The 20616-nt window shown below is 37.0% G+C and overlaps 1 protein-coding gene across 2 annotated transcripts in view; it reads left to right on the top strand.

Annotated features, from left to right (window-relative positions):
* The window catches only part of ADGRL3 (adhesion G protein-coupled receptor L3), a 771395-nt gene that overhangs the window by 667688 nt on the left and 83091 nt on the right, over positions 1-20616 (top strand). For both annotated transcript variants that reach the window (XM_081093223.1, XM_081093222.1), the window contains 3 exons: positions 169-345; positions 16240-16449; positions 19555-19775. In XM_081093223.1, the coding sequence (XP_080949349.1) occupies positions 169-345; positions 16240-16449; positions 19555-19775 (608 nt within the window). The remainder of the gene's footprint in view (positions 1-168; positions 346-16239; positions 16450-19554; positions 19776-20616) is intronic.

The following is a 20616-nucleotide window of genomic DNA, read 5'->3' as shown; positions in this document are numbered from 1 at the left end:
AAATTTGCTTAGACTTGGTGAGTTCCGCTTCATAGGAAAACACTGGCAGACATCTCCACAAGAATTGTAATAGAGTATGAAGTTGTGTTGATGTAAAGAAAATGTCTACCTAATTTATGTGATCATAAAGTAGTTATTGGCTTTATTGATTTTATTTTTACCCTGTAGCAGTCCGAGGAAAATTTCAACCCCAACTGTTCATTTTGGAGCTATTCCAAGCGCACCATGACGGGTTATTGGTCAACTCAAGGCTGCCGGCTCCTGACAACAAATAAGACACATACGACATGCTCTTGTAACCACCTAACCAATTTTGCAGTACTGATGGCACATGTGGAAGTTAAGGTAAGAGACATACCATAAAATAAAAATGCTTACAATCAGGACACTAACTGTAAAATGTCTTAACTCTACGGATCAGTCTCACTGCTCACTTTAGAGTTTCTCCACTTCCATAATGATTCTATTCAGGAACTCTCTGGTGTTCAATCCATATCCTCCCAGATGATTTGAATAACTCTCCTCCTTCTCCTCCTCCTCCTCCTCCTCCTCCTCCACTCCTCCTCCTCCCCCTCCCCTCCTCCTCCTCCTCCTCCTCCTCCTCCTCCACTCCTCCTCCTCCTCCTCCACTCCTCCTCCTCCTCCTCCACTCCTCCTCCTCTCCTCCTCCTTCTCTTCTTCCTCATCCTCCTCCTCCTCATCCTCCTCCTCCTCCTCCTCCTCCTCCTCCTCCTCCTCCTCCACTCCTCCTCCTCTCCTCCTCCTTCTCTTCTTCCTCCTCCTCCTCCTCCTCCTCCTCCTCCTCCACTCCTCCTCCTCCTCCTCCTCCTCCTCCACTCCTCCTCCTCTCCTCCTCCTTCTCTTCTTCCTCATCCTCCTCCTCCCCTCCTCCTCCTCCTCCTTCTTCTTCTTCTTTTTTTTCCCATTAATGTAGTTCCTAAAATCAAAAATCAAAGTTTGCTCATAAAATTTCCCTTAGTCTCCCCTGCTTTTATATTGTATGAATAAATGTCAGACCTCATGAACAGGGCAAGAGAGGACCCCAGGACCAAAAGCCAGTGTGGTGAGATTAGAAACTGGGATACGATATGGTAAAGGCTAAGGAGCTATGTGTGGGTTTAAATTCTATTAGAATGACTCTTGGGAAGCAGCCATTAAGCACAATGCACAGTAATGCAAAGAGCTTAGCAATTCTAACACATGTGATGGGTTCTGTCCATTCAAGAAGACACCAACCTAAAGAAAAATCCATGTGATTGGTAGTTTCCAAAGTTGGGAACATCACTAACTTGCCTGCATTGATCTATGCCCAGCACAGCTCTGGCTGTCATGGTGGGTGTGAAGAGGATTTAGATTTCAGGTATACATAGGACATAAAAATACAAAGTGCTGATTAATGTGGTTACAGAGATTTATAGATGAGTTGCTAACAAGAAATTATATACTTGTGAATTCTCTTCTCATCTCCCTGGTGTCAATAAATATAGAGGAAGCATTGCTGTCTACCATATTTTAAAAAGGGAAAACTAGCAAAGGTTTATCTACCTGTTGTCATTGATCCAAATAGTTTCATCCAAAATTTTCTTTGACACTGTTGAATTTAAAGATGGTACAAGTATCCCAGAGGGAGACCAAATGCAAGCCCAGTTACACCTTAAGAGTAAATTGCCTTAGCTGTGTCAGCACAGTTCAAATTTTGGTCTTTAAACTACTGCAAGCACATTTTCTCAGGGCATCACAAATTGATCTAGCTTAGCAATTTGGCTGCACTACCAAATGTTAGATTTAAACGTGGAATGTGTTAGTATGGCTCTGGGATTCTGTTTCTCAGCTTAGGGAATAAATTGAAACTCAGAAAAAAATGGATCACATTTGAAACAACAAAATATCATTTTGTTCAGTTCATTGCATGACAACATCTACCCAATCAACTATTATACAAGAATCCCTACTGTGACCGTTATTGTGTCAACAAGAGATATAATAAATGGAAATCAATATTTTCCTTTAGCAGTCAGTCACACAGTATGTATGTCCTGGATTTCTTTTATCACATACTCTAAGTCAGTCCCATTTTGATTTCACAACTTGATTTTGACATTTGAAAAGCAGAATGCAAGCAGACCGGTTATACGCAGAAGTCCAAAAAGTTACACACTTGCCAAACCTTCATTAGACTAATGTCTAAAACAAACCACTAATTTACTCCTCAGAGTGACAAATACAGTAGCCAAATTGAACAGTTATTTATGTTGGCAGTTTCACTCTCTAATTCTTCAAGTTGATCTGTAACAGAAACAAAATCATATTGGAGAATTTGGTTGACAATCTTGGAAAAGGAGCAAGAAGAGTTAGCTGAGTAATCTTGATAGTTATTCTAACTGTGGTTCCCCAGTCACAGGTCTTCACTCCAGGGCTCTGCCTGTGTACTGATTTGTCCTTATCTGTTATCTATGTGACCTCTACTGTTCATTCAGTACTTCCTACATTTTTTAAATACCCGAGTAAAGGTATGGACAAGTTGCCTATTACACAGTAGGTTCTCAATAAACATAAATCCTCCCCTCACCCCTACCCCGTCTCCCAGAGAGATATTTCTAGATTCCACATTACAGGGAAGCTTCTGGCCCTTAAGGAACTCATGCAGAGAAGTGAAGCTGCAGTCTTAACTGTGATAAATATTATAATTGAAGTCAACACTGTGGTATGGGGACCCAGAGGAGGATCAGCTATCTAAGGCAGGCCTGCTCAGAGACAGCTCTTCAAAAAAGTACGCTGCTCCAAAGGATGAGTCGGATGCATTTAGTGAAGCAACTTATGGACAATTTGCATTTACCACATTCTTGCCACATTTTCTTCCCTTTGCCTTGAGTACACCATTCTCTCCTGTTTCTTACCTTCTTCAGCAACTGGTCTTTCTTAGCTTCCTTTGCTGTTCCTTTTCATCTCCATGACCTCTCATAGTTGCTCTGGTCTGAGGTGTAATTCTACATGTAGTCTAGTCATATGGCTCTAAACATCATCTCATGATTCCCAGATTTCTATCTCCATTTCTTAACCCCAGACTCATAGATTCAATTGCTGACTTGATATGTCCACCTAGACTTCTAGTAAGGTTCACAATTCTAGAACTACACTTTCGGTGTTCTCTCACCTGATTCCTTTCCTTCTTAGTGATGTCCTTCCAGGTGTCTTCACCCCAAACCAAATATTTTATTTTTCCCCCCCACTCATACTCACACCCAGTCCTAGGAGTGTTCCTGCGAGATCCTGCATCTGACCACTTCTCAGTATTTTCATCACTACCACCTAGATTTAAGCCACTATCCCTTCTCTGTTTTTCAGTTCAGCCCCTTAGTTGTCCTCCTTTTTTTCCTCCTTGTCCCCTTAAGTTTATTCTCAGCATCATGGCCAGAAGGATACTCTTAAAATGTGAGTCAGACTGTGTCACTCCTCTGATTCATTCTCAAAAGCAATTTTATCACCCTTTAAAAATGCAAACCAGGTAGCTCGTATCTTTGATCCAATCTGAAGGACTTCTTATCTCAATAAAAGCAGAATCCAAAACCCAGCTGTATTATCATCTCTTGACTTCCTTTCCTATGTTCCTCCCTTTGCTCACTTGGCTTCAGCCACACCAGCCTCATCATCATGCCATAAACATATCAGGGTGTTGCAGTGAGAACTGAAAGTCTCCCTCCTCCTACCCCACCACACAGAGTCACAGGGCCAGCTTTCTCATCTCCTTCAAGTCTTTGCTCCAGTATCACTTTCTCAAAGATGCTTTCCCTTTCCATCCTTTATAAAATTTCTGATTACAACACGTCACACACCAGGCCCCAGGGATTCAGCAAGTTTATAGTTTATCAAGGCAGGAAAGTGTTTAGACTGATTTTTTAATGTGGTACTAAGAGAGAGATTATAGCGAGGTCAGTTTAGGGATAAAAGAAGGAAGGGGATGCTTCTACTCCAAGGTGGCAATGCAGCTGGTTAATAACTTCTTAGCTCTCTCTACTTCTGTTGTCTAAGGAAACACCTAATTGTCTTCTTTTTTAGACAGAAAAATAATCATTACAGATATTTAGGTAATGTGATTTTATACTAAACTGAAATAGTATTTATGGTATTTAAAAACCTTTTCAAAGGGTCCCGGGTTCAATTCCAGTCAAGGACACGTACCTCGGTTGCAGGCTTCTCCCCTGGTCAGGGTGTGTGCAGGAGGCAACCAATCAATGTGTTTCTTTCACATCAATATTTCTGTCTTTCCCTCTCTCTTCCACTCTCTCTAGAAATCAATGGAAAAATATCCTCAAGTGAAAATAAAAAACACCTTTCCATTATTGGGCATCATCTACAGGTTTATTTCTCTGTTGTTCAGCAAATTGTTAAATATACCTACCATGGCATCAGAAGGTCCCTTATGGGAATTACTAAGTTTGATAACTTGGTTAAAGTTACATTATATAGGAACACTGAAAGTTTTGTATTTAAGAAGCACCTGTGGAAACATATCTGAAAACTTTGTTTTAGTAATCTCAATTTAAAAACATAAAAAGCACTGTGCTTCATTATCCATCCTTTATTTGTTCCTTAAGTAGTTGAGTACCATCTTTGTGACAGGCAAAGCTCAAGTACATAATTAGTAATATAGATAAGTAATCAGCAAAATCAGTATCTTGTGAGAAATGTCTTATTGTTGTAGCAGAGGATAATGTGGAAACACGTGGGAAATAGCCTTGACCTTGAGTGTCAGGGAAGGTTCTCTAGATGAATTGATAGCACTGCTTAAGCAAATGAGAGTGTCAGGGTTGAAGTACATGAAATAAGGCTGGATTTTTATGTTTTCATCATATATTTTTCAGCATATTTTATATTTTATTTTAAAAAAAGAGGTAATCCAGTTTATGGAGATTCTAAAAAATGGAGATTAGATGAGGACTTCAACCCTCAGAAGGGCCCAGCATGTCCAGTAATAATAGGAATGAATATTTTATTTTTTAAATCCTCACCTGAGGATATGTTTTTATTGATTTTTAGAGAGAGAGGAACAGAAAGAGAGAGCAATTGATATGAGGGAGAATCTATCGAGCCACCCGGTCAGGACTGAATATAATTCTTTTAATGTCTACTTACACTATTGCATTTAATTCACATCACAGTAGATATTGTCATCATGATTTATTTGCCCAGTTTATAATCTGAATGGTAGTCAGACTAAGAATAACAAATCAGAAAAAAAAAAGAATAACAAATCAGGACATTGAGGATTAGGATTCCTCTTATTCTTAGGCAAATTATCTGAACTCCTTCTTCCCATTAATTGGTGAGATGACACTATTAAATTTTTTCTAACATTATCTCCGGATTATTTTAGGAATTAACAAAATTATATTAAGAATTATAGACTTTTTAAAAATATGATTTTTTAAATTCACATATTTGCTTCCTCAAAGCCCTTGAGCTCCTGATCCTAGTAGGACTTGAGGAGGAGAAGTTAACTGTCAAGGTCAAAATATTTAATTGAGTTTTTACTAGTAAATAATCATTTATCAGCCTCTATCAAGGTAAGAGTTTTCTGAAAGAGAGAAGTTTAGGCTAGTGTTTTGCCTCATTTTTCAAAGCAAGACTTTTTTCTTACAATGAAATTGTCAAATAATGGATTTACAGCAAAATCTATATAGATAAAGAGCCAGGGTCGTAACATCCACAAGGACTGAAGGCTTGACCTAACACCGGAAGTCAGTGCTGGGTTGCCGTTGACTGCTGAGGGGGCTGTGGATCAGGCCCAGAGAGAGACCCAAAGAGAGAGGCAGGGTCTGATCCGCAGCCTCTGTGGAAGATGTTGATCAGCCGTTGCCTCGCTTTTTCTCCGGGCTCCACCAGCAGCTGGGCCTCTGTTTCTCTCTGGGCCTCCATGGGGGCTGCTGATCAGCCCCGCCTCTTTGATCAGGCCCAGAGATAGGCCTGGAGATGCTGAATGGCATAGAAACCGACCAATCAGAACCAAATCTGAGTGAAGTGTGAGGAGCCAATGGCTTCCTAGGAGGCAGAGCTTTTGACACTGACTGGCATAGGGATGGGGTCTAAACTGGCAGTAGGACATCCCCCAAGAGGTTCCCGATTGAAAAGGGTGCAGGCTGGGCTGAGGGAATCCCCCTCTCAGCCCTGGTGTGTGAATTTCATGCACCAGGTCACTAGTATCATAACGACATATAACTTCGCAACTCTACAAAATGTTGGTTACATAGATATTGTGAATTCCCACAATGTCAGCACCACCAAATTTGATTTTAAGTACAATCATTAGTCAATATGAAGTAATCTTTTTCATTAGTCGGGTTGCTTCTTAATTAGTGACGTGATTTAACTAACAACTAAAATACATTTTTCATTATTTTAACTATAATGGCTCTACTCATCCAGTTTACCCAGGCTTAAGAAAATATAATCAACCAATCAATCAAATGAAACCTTTCCATTCTAATGTTCTAAAAATACTTTCAAATGCTTATACTGTTTTTAGTAAGCACTAAATTGTTACTAAGTTGATGTGTTTACTAACTTTATTTGTTCCAGGTCACAAAATTTTGCCTTTTATTTTTAAACATGGATAGTATTCAGTGATTTTTTTTTTCCCTAGCCTGTCTCATTCCACTGTGTTTAGTAAATAAAGTGATAAAATTGGAAAACTACTGAACTCTAGAGGAATTAGGCTAGATTTCCCAAAAGTTATTTATATAACATTCTAAGCAGATAATAAGTTCAACCTATATAAATAATATTTTTAAAACATTTGAACAAAAATATGGCTGAACTAAACCACTTTCCTTATGTTGTTATAAACAATTCAGGGGACTGCCCGTTTACTTTGTGTATCCTTACAGTGTAAGCATTGTTATTTAAAGACCTTCTGTGGTTGGTTACTTGATAATTTAAAAGTCCAATTCATGGAACTGTGGAAATTTTAAGGTGTTAGTTTTGTAAAATTTAATCTTGGCTCCTACCTATTGTTTTTAAGCCTGTGAGATAAAGTTCCCATGGTTTTTATCTGGAAAATTCCCACTCTGTTTAAAATGTAATAAGTTTATTCAAGAGAATGGAAAAATGAAAACCAAGCAACTATTCCCATTCCTAGGCCCCATTCCTTTTTCTTATGCCTGAAATTGCTTTAGCGAGGAAAATGGAATGAAAATGGAATATGGAGTAAAAATGGGATGGGTGTGTGTACATGATTGTATACGTGTGTGTATATATTTATATCTACATTATATTTTATTCAGTACCTCACACATATTAAGCATCAGATGAATATTATTAAAATCAATCTACCAAACTGGTATCAGGAGACATTACCCATTTTGTCTGAGAACCATCAAGTTTTCTGAATGATCCCTAGTAAACTTTGTTTTAATAAAACCACTGGGTCTAATTTCTGTATTCAAAAGGATAGTGAAGAAAATTTTTACCCATGAAAGCCTAGCTCTGTCCAATTCTAAGAAACTTAGTATAATTGGGTCAAAACAGGTAATATAGGAGAGGATCTATGGTCCTCTTCACCATTAGTGAAGTTATTTAGAGCATGGAGTATTTGGCCTCCAGTTGGGGTGATCAACTTTTTATAGAGCCAACTGGGAAATAGCACTACCAGATCAAAAGTATATTTAATATGCATAAAGTTATTACTACTTAATCGTGACAATTCATAGTATCAGGCTTATAGGAATGAGTTTCCAGCTCTCCAAAAATGGCCATCCACTTTGTATCTATAGGCTTGCTCTGGTAAACCAGCTGTTTGTCAATTAGTTCTTTTGCATTTAGGAATCATCATATAGTCTGTCAATATCCAAAATGTTCATCATTTTTAAATACTTCCAAGTATATTGGATGTCAACATAAAGTAAAATACTGCCAGGGAAAATGGTTTTAAAAGCACTGAAGTAATTTTGCATTATGAAGTCTATATTAAATTTCAAATAAATTACAGTTTTAATAAAGAAATGAAAGTCTTATTTAACTTGACTGTTTTTTTTTCTGGTGCTATATTCTAGAAACAGTCTTAAATCCCAAAAATAAGTCATGCTTTTCTGTTTATGAGTTTTTGTCCTGAACCTACACAGAACTTCATGCATCTCAAGTAGAATCAATTCACATTTTTCCAGGTTCCTTATAGTCTATTCAGAGCTCATCACACGGTTTTGGAGAAACATCATATAAATTTATTCTACTGTAATCTGTTTCTTCATTTTCACCTGTCATATATTTTAAGATTAGAGAAATAAATTCTTCTCGTCTCATACTTTGAAACTATGATTTTATAGAAGGCCAATATTTTAACATTTTTCTATGGCTAGACAATGATAGCAATTTTGGAGGCGCATGTCTCAGGAGACTGTCTTCTTCCATTTCTAGAAAGTTAGGAAGCCTGTTAAATACTTCTTCACATTTTGTAGAAACTGAAAAGTAACCCCAAAATTTCATTATTAAACCTCATTATCACAAGTAAGAAAATCACACCCATTTTTAGGAGCCTTGTCTATAAGATAAAAGGACCTGCGTAGGTATGAACTGTTCATTTTCTTATGTAAAGGGATTATAGGCCCAATAGAACTTTCCAAAATTTACATTTGCATTATCTGTTAAGTATGCAGATAGATGGGCAAAATCTACTTTATAGCTGACCAAGGTATTAACAACATTTTGCTTTGAAATTCTATTTTTCACATTAAAGTACATAAGAGCTAAGGAAAACATTATTTCGTTGCTATGATTCAACATATCACTTGATATACTTTAGAAAGCATTATCTTTCATAAGATCTGAGAGAAATCAGCTCACATTATAAGGAGCCAAAATATTGGTTATCAAATCTTCCCCTTTTGTTTACCCACAGGGCATTTTAGATGCATCCTCTGGATCAGAAAAAAGTAACTTTACTCAGATACATAGAAAAATTAAGGGAGCAAGACAATAGTGCATGTTTATTCTTGTGGTCTACTCAAGGTTTTCCCACACCATTAATCCATTAATTTGAACTAAGCATTGGTGGTTTTTTTTGGGGGGGGGGAGATTAAACACACACACACACACACACACACACACACACACGCACACGCACAACAACAACAAAAAGAAAACTTTTGATTTCACAAAAACTTGCCTGTCTCATCCTAGACTTGTGAGATTCAGCCTCTGTGTGCACAATCACACAACCTTCTCTGTCATGCCAGGTCCCGAAGTCATTCCTGCATGTGGTGCAGTATGCTCTGTTTTGGCTATCTTGCTAACCCAGTTTTATATGTCCTTCCATGAATCTTTAAAATAAAATATGTTTCAACTTCTTTTTCAGTATTATCATGTTATTGTATTATAGTCACTCTCAGTTATATCGAGCTATTAGAAAAGATGATTACAATATCACAGTGTTAGAAATTAAAGCAGTGCAGTCTTGATACAAAACCCAACAGTTAATCCAAAATCCAAAATCCAAAATGGCAATGACGCAGGCGTTCCCCACCACCCCAGCCGCCCTGGGCCTCTGGCCAGCATGGGAAGGTGGAACAGTGGCTCTAGCGCCTGAACGAAGACAGAAAGGTGGCTCCGGGCTGGAGGGAAGGCGGAAAGGAGGCTCCAGCCAGAGCGAAGGTGGTGCCGGCAGCCAGGGGAAGAAGGAAGGCCCATTCTTGCGCGAATCTTCGTGCATCGGGCCTCTAGTAGTATCATATAATAGTGTTTTATAGGATTAAGTGAGTACCCTAATAAAATAAATCAGCACTCCTAATAGAATATGACATTTTGAAAATCATCATCCTCATCATCCATCACTGTATTCACCTTAGAAATGCTAGGAATTTTCTATCTGCATAGTTTCATTTCTTTCCTTCACCCCAGATACTTAAAAGTAAGACTTGAGATACCCCTATAATCCTTTTCTTACTTACTGCTTGATCCGCTCATTTCCTTTGGAAATTTCTGAGTGATCATTTTTTTGTTTTACCAACTTTAATCTATCTTTTTCTTCCATCTGTATCTGCATTTAATTCTCAGCTGTTGTAAGATAGTAAATTCCCACATTTTCTACTATTTCCTTTTCTGTTTCCTTCGTTATGGATATTGCAAGATCTGGTTCACTAAATTTTGTGAGAGTTTAATTTTTAAAAAATTCAAACCAAAAATAAACGGATGAACAAAATAGAACCATAAGCATGAAGCACTGGAGCGGGCCGAGGGACATCAGAATGGAGCGGTGTGGGAGGGCTGGATAGAAGAAGGTGAGGAGATTAGCAAAGAGCGTATATGCATAGTCCATGGTCACAGACAGCAGTGTGGCGAAGGCCAGGGGAGATGGGCGGGGGATGGGAGGAAGTAGGCAAAGAGGGTGGAAAATGGGGGACATCTGTAATAGTGTCAACAATAAAAATAAATTTTAAAAAATTCAAAGCAAGAAAAATCTCAGTAATTTAGGTCAGGCTATGCTATGCTTCTGATGTCAAAGGGATTTGCTGAATGCCTTTTATTAAATCCAGAGGACAAATATATATATTTTTTTATGTGATCTTACTTTGCCAGTATTTCTCTCTTAGCAATTAAAGCCTGAATATATTTAGATTGCTCCCCCCCCCCCACCCCCGTCAATTTGACACAAATTTGAAAATTGTTGCTGAATTCTTTTGGTTAATTTACTATAAAAATTGTAAGAAATGCAGCCATATTGTTCTTACTGTTACCCAACTTTGACCTTTGTCCTGTTCTGACAAGTAAATCCAAATTTCCTCTGACCATTGAGCCCTTTATTTTTCCAAGCATTTGGAGGGTGACCTGTGTGTCTGATGACATGGTTCCCAAGATGCAGAGCAATGCTAGGAACTTATTTCACAGAATTCATGTCACATTTTTCAGAAAATAGGCCTTTCCTAACCTTACTGGCTTCAGTGAAATTCACAAATCAAACCAATGAAGTAATGCTTATTTGATACATTAGTAGCAAAGCAAGTGTTCATAGGTTTGCAAAAAAGGAAAAAACAAACAAACCACACCTCATTTTAGCTATATTACAAATATTTCAGAACAAGATATATTTAAGAGGCAAATTAAAATTCATATTACTGTGCTTTAACAAATTTGACTCAACATTAAAATAATATATTATTATGCAGAAAGTAAAACAGGTTCTTAATCATTACTGGCCCAGAGTTAATAATTATTATAGGGTGATAGTTCTACCAGTGTCTGGAAAGTGCAACTTTCTAAAAGTATTTTAAAAAAAGAATAAACCATCCTGAGGGGTCCAAAATTAATGCATATAGTTTGTGTTCCATGTGGAAACACGCAATTAAAATGAAAACCATTTCAAATATCATTCTCCATACTGTTTACTGACTTGATTTTTGGACAATAAAGTTAGAAGCATTCAGATTTCCACAGAAAGTCTTGGTGAACTCTCATTAAATTATTTGTAAATCATGAGGCAAAAACCACATTTTCCTATTCCATGAATTTGGTCTTATTTTCATTAAATGTGCTTAAAGGTATATTTATCACAGTAGCATGAAACCTCGGTTATTTTATCTCTGTGTGTTTGAGGCTTCTCATAGTCAAAGCAATAAGCAGTTTGTTCAAGGTAGCAATTGCAAAATTGGAGTGACAAAGTTAAATTCATGTCTCTAGATGCTAAGATTTACTCTACAGTCCTCTTGCTTCCATAAATAGTTTTACCTTTATTGTCATAATTGTTTGATACCTTGACATTTCAACATATATGAAGATAGTATTGTAACAACTTATTCTTTAGCTCTAATTTTCTTTAACTTTTAGTCAAATTTTTAGAGCAAGTGCTTGAAGAACCAAGTGTCCCCAAAACTGTACAATGGGCAGCATGATGCAACTTTTAGTGTATAATCTAAATCCATTATAGCCGAAACCGGTTTGGCTCAGTGGATAGAGCGTCGGCCTGCGGACTGAGAGGTCCCAGGTTCGATTCCGGTCAAGGGCATGTACCTGGGTTGCGGGCATATCCCCAGTAGGAAATGTGCAGGAGGCAGCTGATCGATGATTCTCTCTCATCGATGTTTCTAGCTCTCTATCTCTCTCCCTTCCTCTCTGTAAAAAATCAATAAAAAATATATTAAAAAAATAAAAAAAATAAAGTCATTATAGAAGAAAAGTATAGTTAAAGAGATACTCATTTTTTGAGCCAGCACATTATTTATCCACTTTGTGGTGGACATTTTTTTTTTTGGTAGGGACTGGGGATACATTGGTAATCACAGGCAATAAGACAACTTGTTTTCTTAGAGTATATTTCTAGTGGAGGGCACAGACAATAAACAAGAAATATCTATAAGTATATATACTTTAGGCTTGTGCTAAGGAGAAAAAAAAATAGTTCTAGAAAACTATTGGAGAGAATCAGAATGGGGAGCAATTGTTTGCAATTTTCGATAGGATGAACCAGGAAACCCTCTGTGAGAAGGTGACCTTTGAATGAAGGACTGGAGGAAGGTAGCAAGTAAACCATGCAGATATCTTTTGGGAGAACATTCTAGGCCCAGGGCACACCAAGTGCAAAAAACTCTGTGGCTAGAATGTGTTTGATATAATCAAAGAACAGTGCAGACCAACTGGGGTAGGATGAACTGAATAAAGGGGAACATGGGAAATTAGGTATAGGGGTACAGATGTTATAGTATGTTGCAGACCTTTGTAAAGATTTGGGGTTTTATTTTTTTGAGATGGATGGAGACATTGGTGATTTCAGCAATGAGTCATATTCTTTGACTTACATATTTCTTAAAAAATCTCTCTGTTCTGGTGAATGTAGAAGGGGGACATGAAGTTAATAAAGTAGGGAGATCAATTAAGAGGCTATTTGGCGCAGTTGGGATGATGAGAAGCTGTCAGAATCAGATCTTCTGATGGACTGAACATAGTATGTGAAAGAGAGGAATCGATGTGACTCCTAAATTTTTGGCCAGCACACTGTAAAGAATGAAGTTGGTCTTTATTGAAATGCGGAAAACAGAGGGAAGAGCAGATTTGGAAAGTGGAGAGTGGTGAAACAGGATAAGATTAGGGGCTCAGTTTGGACATATAATCTTCCATACCTTTTTAAACATTTGAGATTAAATGATTGCTAAAGCTATACTGACCTAGAGGATTTAGCTCCAAGGCAACTTGGTCTGAGTGGTATTATGGTAATCATTCAAACCCAAATATTTTTAAAGCATTTTTTATGTGTTCAGCCCAGCACTGAGTGGTGAGGTATATTAATAATATCAGTTAGTAAGGTATAAGATTAAAATATCTCAAGGCACATAATGGATACAGTTTATGTAATGGGGAATTGAGTTGCATAGTGCTCACAAACATGGAACCTTGGAAATAGGAAAACAGTACTTGATCCATGATCACATTGTTAAAACTATACCCACGAGTTTTATTCAAATGGCCATCCTCTTGAAGGGGGTGTGGTTTTTTTTCATAGCTTGGCCCCCTGGAAGTTCTATTATGCCAGACTATTATAAAGAAGGCAATATTAACAGCTCTCATTGGCATTTCATCTCCATTGTTCTTGTCCCTCTGTGTTACTAATAACATTCTAGTTGTGGGTTGCATTCAGAATGCTGCTATCCCAGTATAGTATACACAAGGTGTTGGTAGTGATGTTTTCTGAGCTAGACAATCATATCTGAAAGTTGAATTAATCACTAGACTTTTTTGTTTTCTTTGAGTCCTATGTACTTTTTGTACAATGTTTTGGCAACTGGCATTCTTTTATTAATAACTTCATGGGGGTTTTGAAGGACCTATGAAGGCACCGAGTAAAGTAAATACGTTTCTAATAATGCAGCTACCCAGAGAAAAGAGGAGTTTTGGGTTCCTTTTTTTGTTTTTTCTTCATTCTTTTTTCCCCGCCTTTAAGTATTTTTGGTCTTTAGGACACATTTGAGAATGTATTATATCTGCCATTTTCCCCATTATGGAAGACTGCTGTGCTGAAGGTTGGTGCTTGATACTCAGTCACAGCATCTTTCCTTTGAGTCAAAGTAGAGAGCAAATAGGCCTCTGTTCAGGGAACCAGGTAGCATGGACCACTCTCAACTCTCAAACAGTAAAAGTAATTTAAGCGATCAGAGACCCAACACTACTTTAGTGGTATCCCCTGGAGAACAATTCAGCTAAAGCAGAATGTCATGTGGTTTTCTTTCATGATTTGAGCTCCTTCCCAGAAATGTATCTAGAGTTATGCAGGAATATTTCAAAACTGTTTCATTGACAGTGTTCTAGCAGAGTTTTTTTTGTTTTTTTTTTTAAATCAAATAACAACTGTGAAGTCATATCTGGCAGTATGAGAAGTGCTATGATTCAGGTTACAGCACAGTACCTTGGTTGTAAAAAGAATTTTCACATTCAGAATAACTTTATATGAAGTTTGTATAAAACATAAAAGTGTGAAGTTTGAATAAAAACAAGTAAAAATGAAAAACCTGGATATTTATCTTTATTTAGAGGAAAAATGACATTGTGGAAGACAACAAAATGAAGCAATTCCCATTCTAAATCAAAATCTATTTTTTATGATTACACAGTTTAAAAAGGTGTCAATGAGAAACACATCTTTTTGCTTTCTACTAAAATAGGTATCTCCCATGCATGTGTTCTAATGTTAGTATTGAGGCATATATCCATAAAAATAAATGACATTGATTTATGTATTTTGATATTTTACATAGATAGTATCATGCTGCACAGATCATTTTACATTTAAAAATATGTAATATTAGATTTTTGAGAAGTATACATGTGTGTGACTATATATATATCCAGAACACTGATTTCCTACTACTCTTTAGACCAGCGGTTCTCAACCTGTGGGTCGCGACCCCTTTGGGGGTCGAACGACCTTTTCACAGGGGTCGCCTAAGACCATCAGAAAACACATATATAATTACATATTGTTTTTGTGATTAATCACTATGCTTTAATTATGTTCAATTTGTAACAATGAAATTGGGGGTCACCACAACATGAGGAACTATATTAAAGGGTCACGGCATTAGGAAGGTTGAGAACCACTGCTTTAGACTATCATTCTATAAATCAACTATTATTTGTTAATTCATTGCCCTGCTGATGAAAGTTAGGTCTTTTAAGGTTTTTCAATAAACCTATAAAGAAAAGAGGATTTGACAGTCATAGATCATTTCTCACCTATACTCCACCATCTCGTGTACTGATGTGTTGGCCCACTAAAATTCTAAAGCTTCACAGAAGTGGTTTTTACTGGAGGCAAATTACCATAGGATAGAAATATTACCATAGGGTACAAATAGAGTTTGAACCTTAGAACAAGTACAGAAATGAGATAGTGGATAGACTAAGGAACATGACAGGTATGGAGTTTATAGACTATGTTAATAGAGAAAGAAAATGCAGTTTCATATAGAAGTGTTCATGAGCTTTTACTTTTTCTTAGCACTACTATCTATCTTATGCTGTTATTGGGCATAGTAACTCTGAATACTTCTATTCCATCTGTATATAATAGGCTCTATTCATGCAAAACCCTTCAAGGATCCAACTTCCTGATCTCCTTAAGCCATTCAATATGGATTTAAATCCAGGAATATCCTCATTCTTTTAGATCTTCCACTAAATAAATGGTACACATATGTTGGTCATTCACCAGAATTAACTGGGGATCTTTATAAAAATGCATACTTTTATAAACTCAATCTTGGAAACTCTGGTCAAGTATTTATAGGACAAAGGTAGGACAGAGGAACTATATTTTTTTTAGTAAAAATCCCCCAATGATTAAAAAAGCATTTCAGTTGAGATACCACTGTGTTAAGTGTATAGCTTAATTTGAAGTAGAGTATTTCCATAGTAGGAGTTGTCAAAAAATTAGCCTAAAAAGTGATATGGGTTAAAAAAAACCAAAAAGCTTTTTTTCTTTTGAAATCTTTGGCCAGCTTTAAGTTGATGCGTTTCAACTAGTGTTTATATTCTGAAAATGTATGTAGTAAACATTATTGACATCCTTGAGTACCAAACTGATGTATACCTCAGAGAGAATATATAATATTTTACCTATGGACAAGAAAACCCAAACACTTGTCTTATTCGTTGTCTAAGTGGAGAACATTTAGTGAATTATTAAAATTATACCTCAGGCCCCTATAACTCTTTATAATCAGTTATGCATAAATGCAACTTACGGCTTTTCTGTTGTGTTTCCAGCACAGTGATGCGGTCCATGACCTTCTTCTGGATGTGATCACGTGGGTTGGAATTTTGCTGTCCCTTGTTTGTCTCCTGATTTGCATCTTCACATTTTGCTTTTTCCGCGGGCTCCAGAGTGACCGTAACACCATCCACAAGAACCTCTGCATCAGCCTCTTTGTAGCAGAACTGCTCTTCCTGATTGGGATCAACCGAACTGACCAACCAGTAAGCAGCTTCCATTGACATGAGTAAAGAATGTTGCACTTCCTGCTGTCCAAGATTGGAAACACTCGTGTTTGAAAACACCCCCCTTCCAATTATCTCAGATTGATACTAACTTTCAGATCTTACTCACTTTTTTCCCCCTTTTCATATCCCAATGTTATAAAGAAGCAGCAAATGTTATGCATGTATGCATGTACATTTCTTCAGAAATTCTGTTTATAAACTTACCTTTCTCAAGAATTATCTCTCTTTAATAGCCCCCCCCCCTGCCTTTTTAAAAACTAAAGAGCTGAATATTAAGAACGTTAAGTAAAATGTTTTGGGGAATGGAAGGGGGTATCATTTCTATCAGATATAATTATTATTTTTTGAAGTTTATAATATACTTTTATTTAAAAGCGGTGGATATTATATTAAAAATGGCATGCCAAAATACTTTAAGCAATAAAAAAATAAAATAAAATGGCATGCCTAAATGAGTTTTTCTAATTGACATATTTTGGAAAATAGTTCAAACTGTAGGTCATTTTTAGAATATCTAACTCTTTTATAAAAAAAAAAATTATTGATTTTTTACAGAGAGGAAGGGAGAGGGATAGAGAGTTAGAAACATCAATGAGAGAGAAACATTGATCAGCTGCCTCCTGCACACCCCCCAGGGGGGATGTACCCGCAACGAAGGTACATGCCCTTGACTGGAATCGAACCTGGGACTCTTCAGTCCGCAGGCCGACGCTCTATCCACTGAGCCAAACCGGTTAGGGCAGAATATCTAACTCTTCCCAAATTTTGTTTGACACTTCATATTTGCTCAAGTTCTGTTCACATCTCTAAGTGCCAACTTCATACTTTACTACTCCCTACATTTAATCATATTAAGACAGAAAGGTAGTGAGGAAGGGAAGGAGGGTGGAAAAAAAAGAACTGTACTAGCCAATTGTTCTTGGTAAAACCAAAAAGAAAATATGAATAACAGATAATAGCTAATATATTAAACGGACTTCATGCCCAGTTACAATTTTTTGTGAGGCCCTGGCACATAAGGAAAGTTTGTTCTCAGGACTAAAACTGCAAATGAGAAGAAAACTCTTTTTTAGAAAACTCGGACTAAGCATAATCAATAATTCATTCACTTGATGCTGTTTTCTGGTATGTATGGAGTACTTTACAATAAAAATGCACTTGTATTTGTGATTACACATTCATGATTAATGGCTGTAAAGGGGACAATTATGCTGATTATACTTTTTATTGGTTATCATATACAAATGTGACAGCTTTTCCCATAAACCATACATGTGAATAAGCAATTAAGCTACACATTTCTTTCACCCTGAAAGTAAAGCAGCCTGTTAACAAAAATTAATAGTTGAAGTTCTAACTCTAAAAAGCAAGAAATGGAAAACTTTTATTTTCCATAAAGAAATCATTTTATTTCTTCTTAACCTGCACTTCAAACACCATTATTTCTTTTCATTTAGAAGCCTTATTCTTGTTAAATTTCACTAAATGTTGCATACTGAATAAAACTAATTTCTGACAAAGAGCATAAATAACAATGATTAAAATGAAACCCTGAGTAGGGTCCAGCTCAGCCCAACTTGCCTGTGTTCCTGTTGCTGGACTGCTGTCCTCTCCTGCATCCCGCACAGTGGGTAGGCTCTGCTTTCTCTCTAGCCCTCTGACATTTGACTGCCTCATCTCCCTCTCACTGTCACCTCTCTTATCCAAAGAAATTGACTTACCTTGTCTCATTCTCAAGGACCATACTCATCATTGAATCCATGCTAATTTGATAATTTCTATAAATTTGTTGCCCCTTTCTAGTAGGAGCTATAGGTTTTAGTTAGGGCTTTTATAAGAAATGAAGATCCCCAAAGTAGTGAAAACTTCTGGAACTGACATAAAATTAATATGTGGTCAGCTGAAACTTGTAGTGCCTTACATCATATGCCAAAGAGCCCTGGTTGGGTGGCACAGTTGGTTGGAGCCTCATCCCATACACTAAAAGGTGGCAGTTCGATTTCCCACTGGGGTACATACCTAGGTTGCCAGTTCGATCCCTGGTTGCAGCCCATATGTGAGGCAACATATCAGTGTTTCTCCCTCCCTCTCTCTAAAAATCAATAAACATATCCTTGGATGAGGATTAAAAATAGATAAAGTAAACATGTATTTTTAAAAATAAATAAATAAAAGTAAAACATGCCAAAGAAAGTAGTTCAAGCAGTTTTGAACTATTGGCTGCCTTTTTTGACCAAGCTTACCTAAACTAACATTTAGTACAATAACAGAAACCTGAGAGAAAAAGCACTTTCGGAATATTATTTTGAGCTGATCCAATTTTACACCTATGTAGCATGATTTCCCAATGCTACCATAGGTCCTTTCTGAAACAAGACAGGGAAGAAATAAATTAGAAGTAATAGTGCCCTAACCGGTTTGGCTCAGTGGATAGAGTATTGGCCTGCGGACTGAAGTGTCCCAGGTTCGATTCCGGTCAAGGGTATGTACCTTGGTTGCGGGCACATCCCCAGTGGGGAGTGTGCAGGAGGCAGCTGAATCGATGTTTCTAACTCTCTATGCCTCTCTCTCTCCCTTCCTCTCTGTAAAATATCAATAAAATATAAAAAAATAGAAGTAACAGTAATGAATAATCAATTATAAAATGCTGTAATTAATTATACTATTAAATTTTAAGAACTTTTCTCCTTGTTTTTAGAATTTTTCTAGCAATTAAAACATTAGTGCATACATAATTATAGCCAAGAGAAGAAATTTCTGAGGTTTATTTTGAAATCTTTAGATTAACCTCAACAATAATTATCAGTAGGCTCTTAGAACTTTTCCCTAAATATTATAATCTTTATTATAATGCTAGGCTGTCATCCCTCAGCCATTTGTAAAATGTTAACTATAGTTTTCAAAGATAGGTTATATTTCATTAGGTTTTAATATCGGAGTTTTAAGAATCTTACCCAAGTTATTCTTTTGCAGACCTATATTTTCACTGCAGTATTGATAAATATTTATTTTAATTTTACGGCAGTTTCTAATATTTTATTTAGTAGTAATTTGACTCAACCATTTGGTTCCTCTTCCTAGATTGCCTGTGCGGTGTTTGCTGCCCTCTTACACTTCTTCTTTTTGGCCGCCTTCACCTGGATGTTCCTGGAGGGCGTGCAGCTCTACATCATGCTGGTGGAGGTGTTTGAGAGTGAACACTCACGCAGGAAGTACTTCTACCTGGTGGGCTACGGTATGCCCGCGCTCATTGTGGCTGTGTCGGCTGCGGTAGACTACAGGAGTTATGGAACAGATAAAGTGTGAGTTGCTGTTTTCTTTCTTTTTTTCTTTCCTTGTAAATCTACTTGAAATAACAGAATTTTCTTGGAAGCTAAGGTCTTTTTATCAGCTCACAAGAATACATGAAGGAACTGGAGGATCAAATGGGGATAATTCAATTCATGGTTTGAATTTTTGTAAAAAGAAAAAAAAATAGCCCTGAGAATCAGTATGATGCGGTTTTCAAACAGCAGAACTTTTTCAAATGTAAATCATAACCTTGAGTAATTATAAGAAGAGCATTACTTTAATATTTTTCAGAGCATCGAGACATTTGTCATGAAGAACTAGCTCTATTAAACTGTGTTTTCAGAGGACAGTGCCGTCCCTGATATTGATGGCTTCTCTTCTTCCAGGCATGTCAGTTCTAGTCACTGGAGAGATAATTATGTCATTAACAGGAAGAAAGACTATGGGAGCATAGGGAGTCTACATTTTTCCCTAGGTGGGTATTGGGATATAGTGATGAATTGCATATTCAGTGTAACTTCAAATTGGCGAGAGATACGTGTAGAGATGTCCAGCATACTGGCAAGGAGCTCAGTGAAAAATAGTTTTGTAATCCACATCAGTTTAACAGTTGGCATCCTGAGCATGAATGAAAATTTCAATAGGAAAAACTTAGAAGTGTGACCAAGATAGATCTCTGATGAACACCCACATTTAGTACCTGGGTTGAAGATTGAAAATTGAAAATAAAAAGAGAAAAGAGAACAGGTGACCGGAGCCTTAGAAAGAAAACCACAAGATAGGGGTCAGGGAAAATGAGAAGTTTCAAGATGGTGTTTCAAAACCATAGTGTTTTATGTCAAAGATAACTCA

Source organism: Myotis nattereri (assembly GCF_964212035.1).
Source record: "Myotis nattereri genome assembly, chromosome: 1".
Taxonomy (NCBI): domain Eukaryota; kingdom Metazoa; phylum Chordata; class Mammalia; order Chiroptera; family Vespertilionidae; genus Myotis; species Myotis nattereri.
Note: the sequence above shows the minus strand (reverse complement) of the source record. Positions and strands in the feature narration are given on the sequence as shown.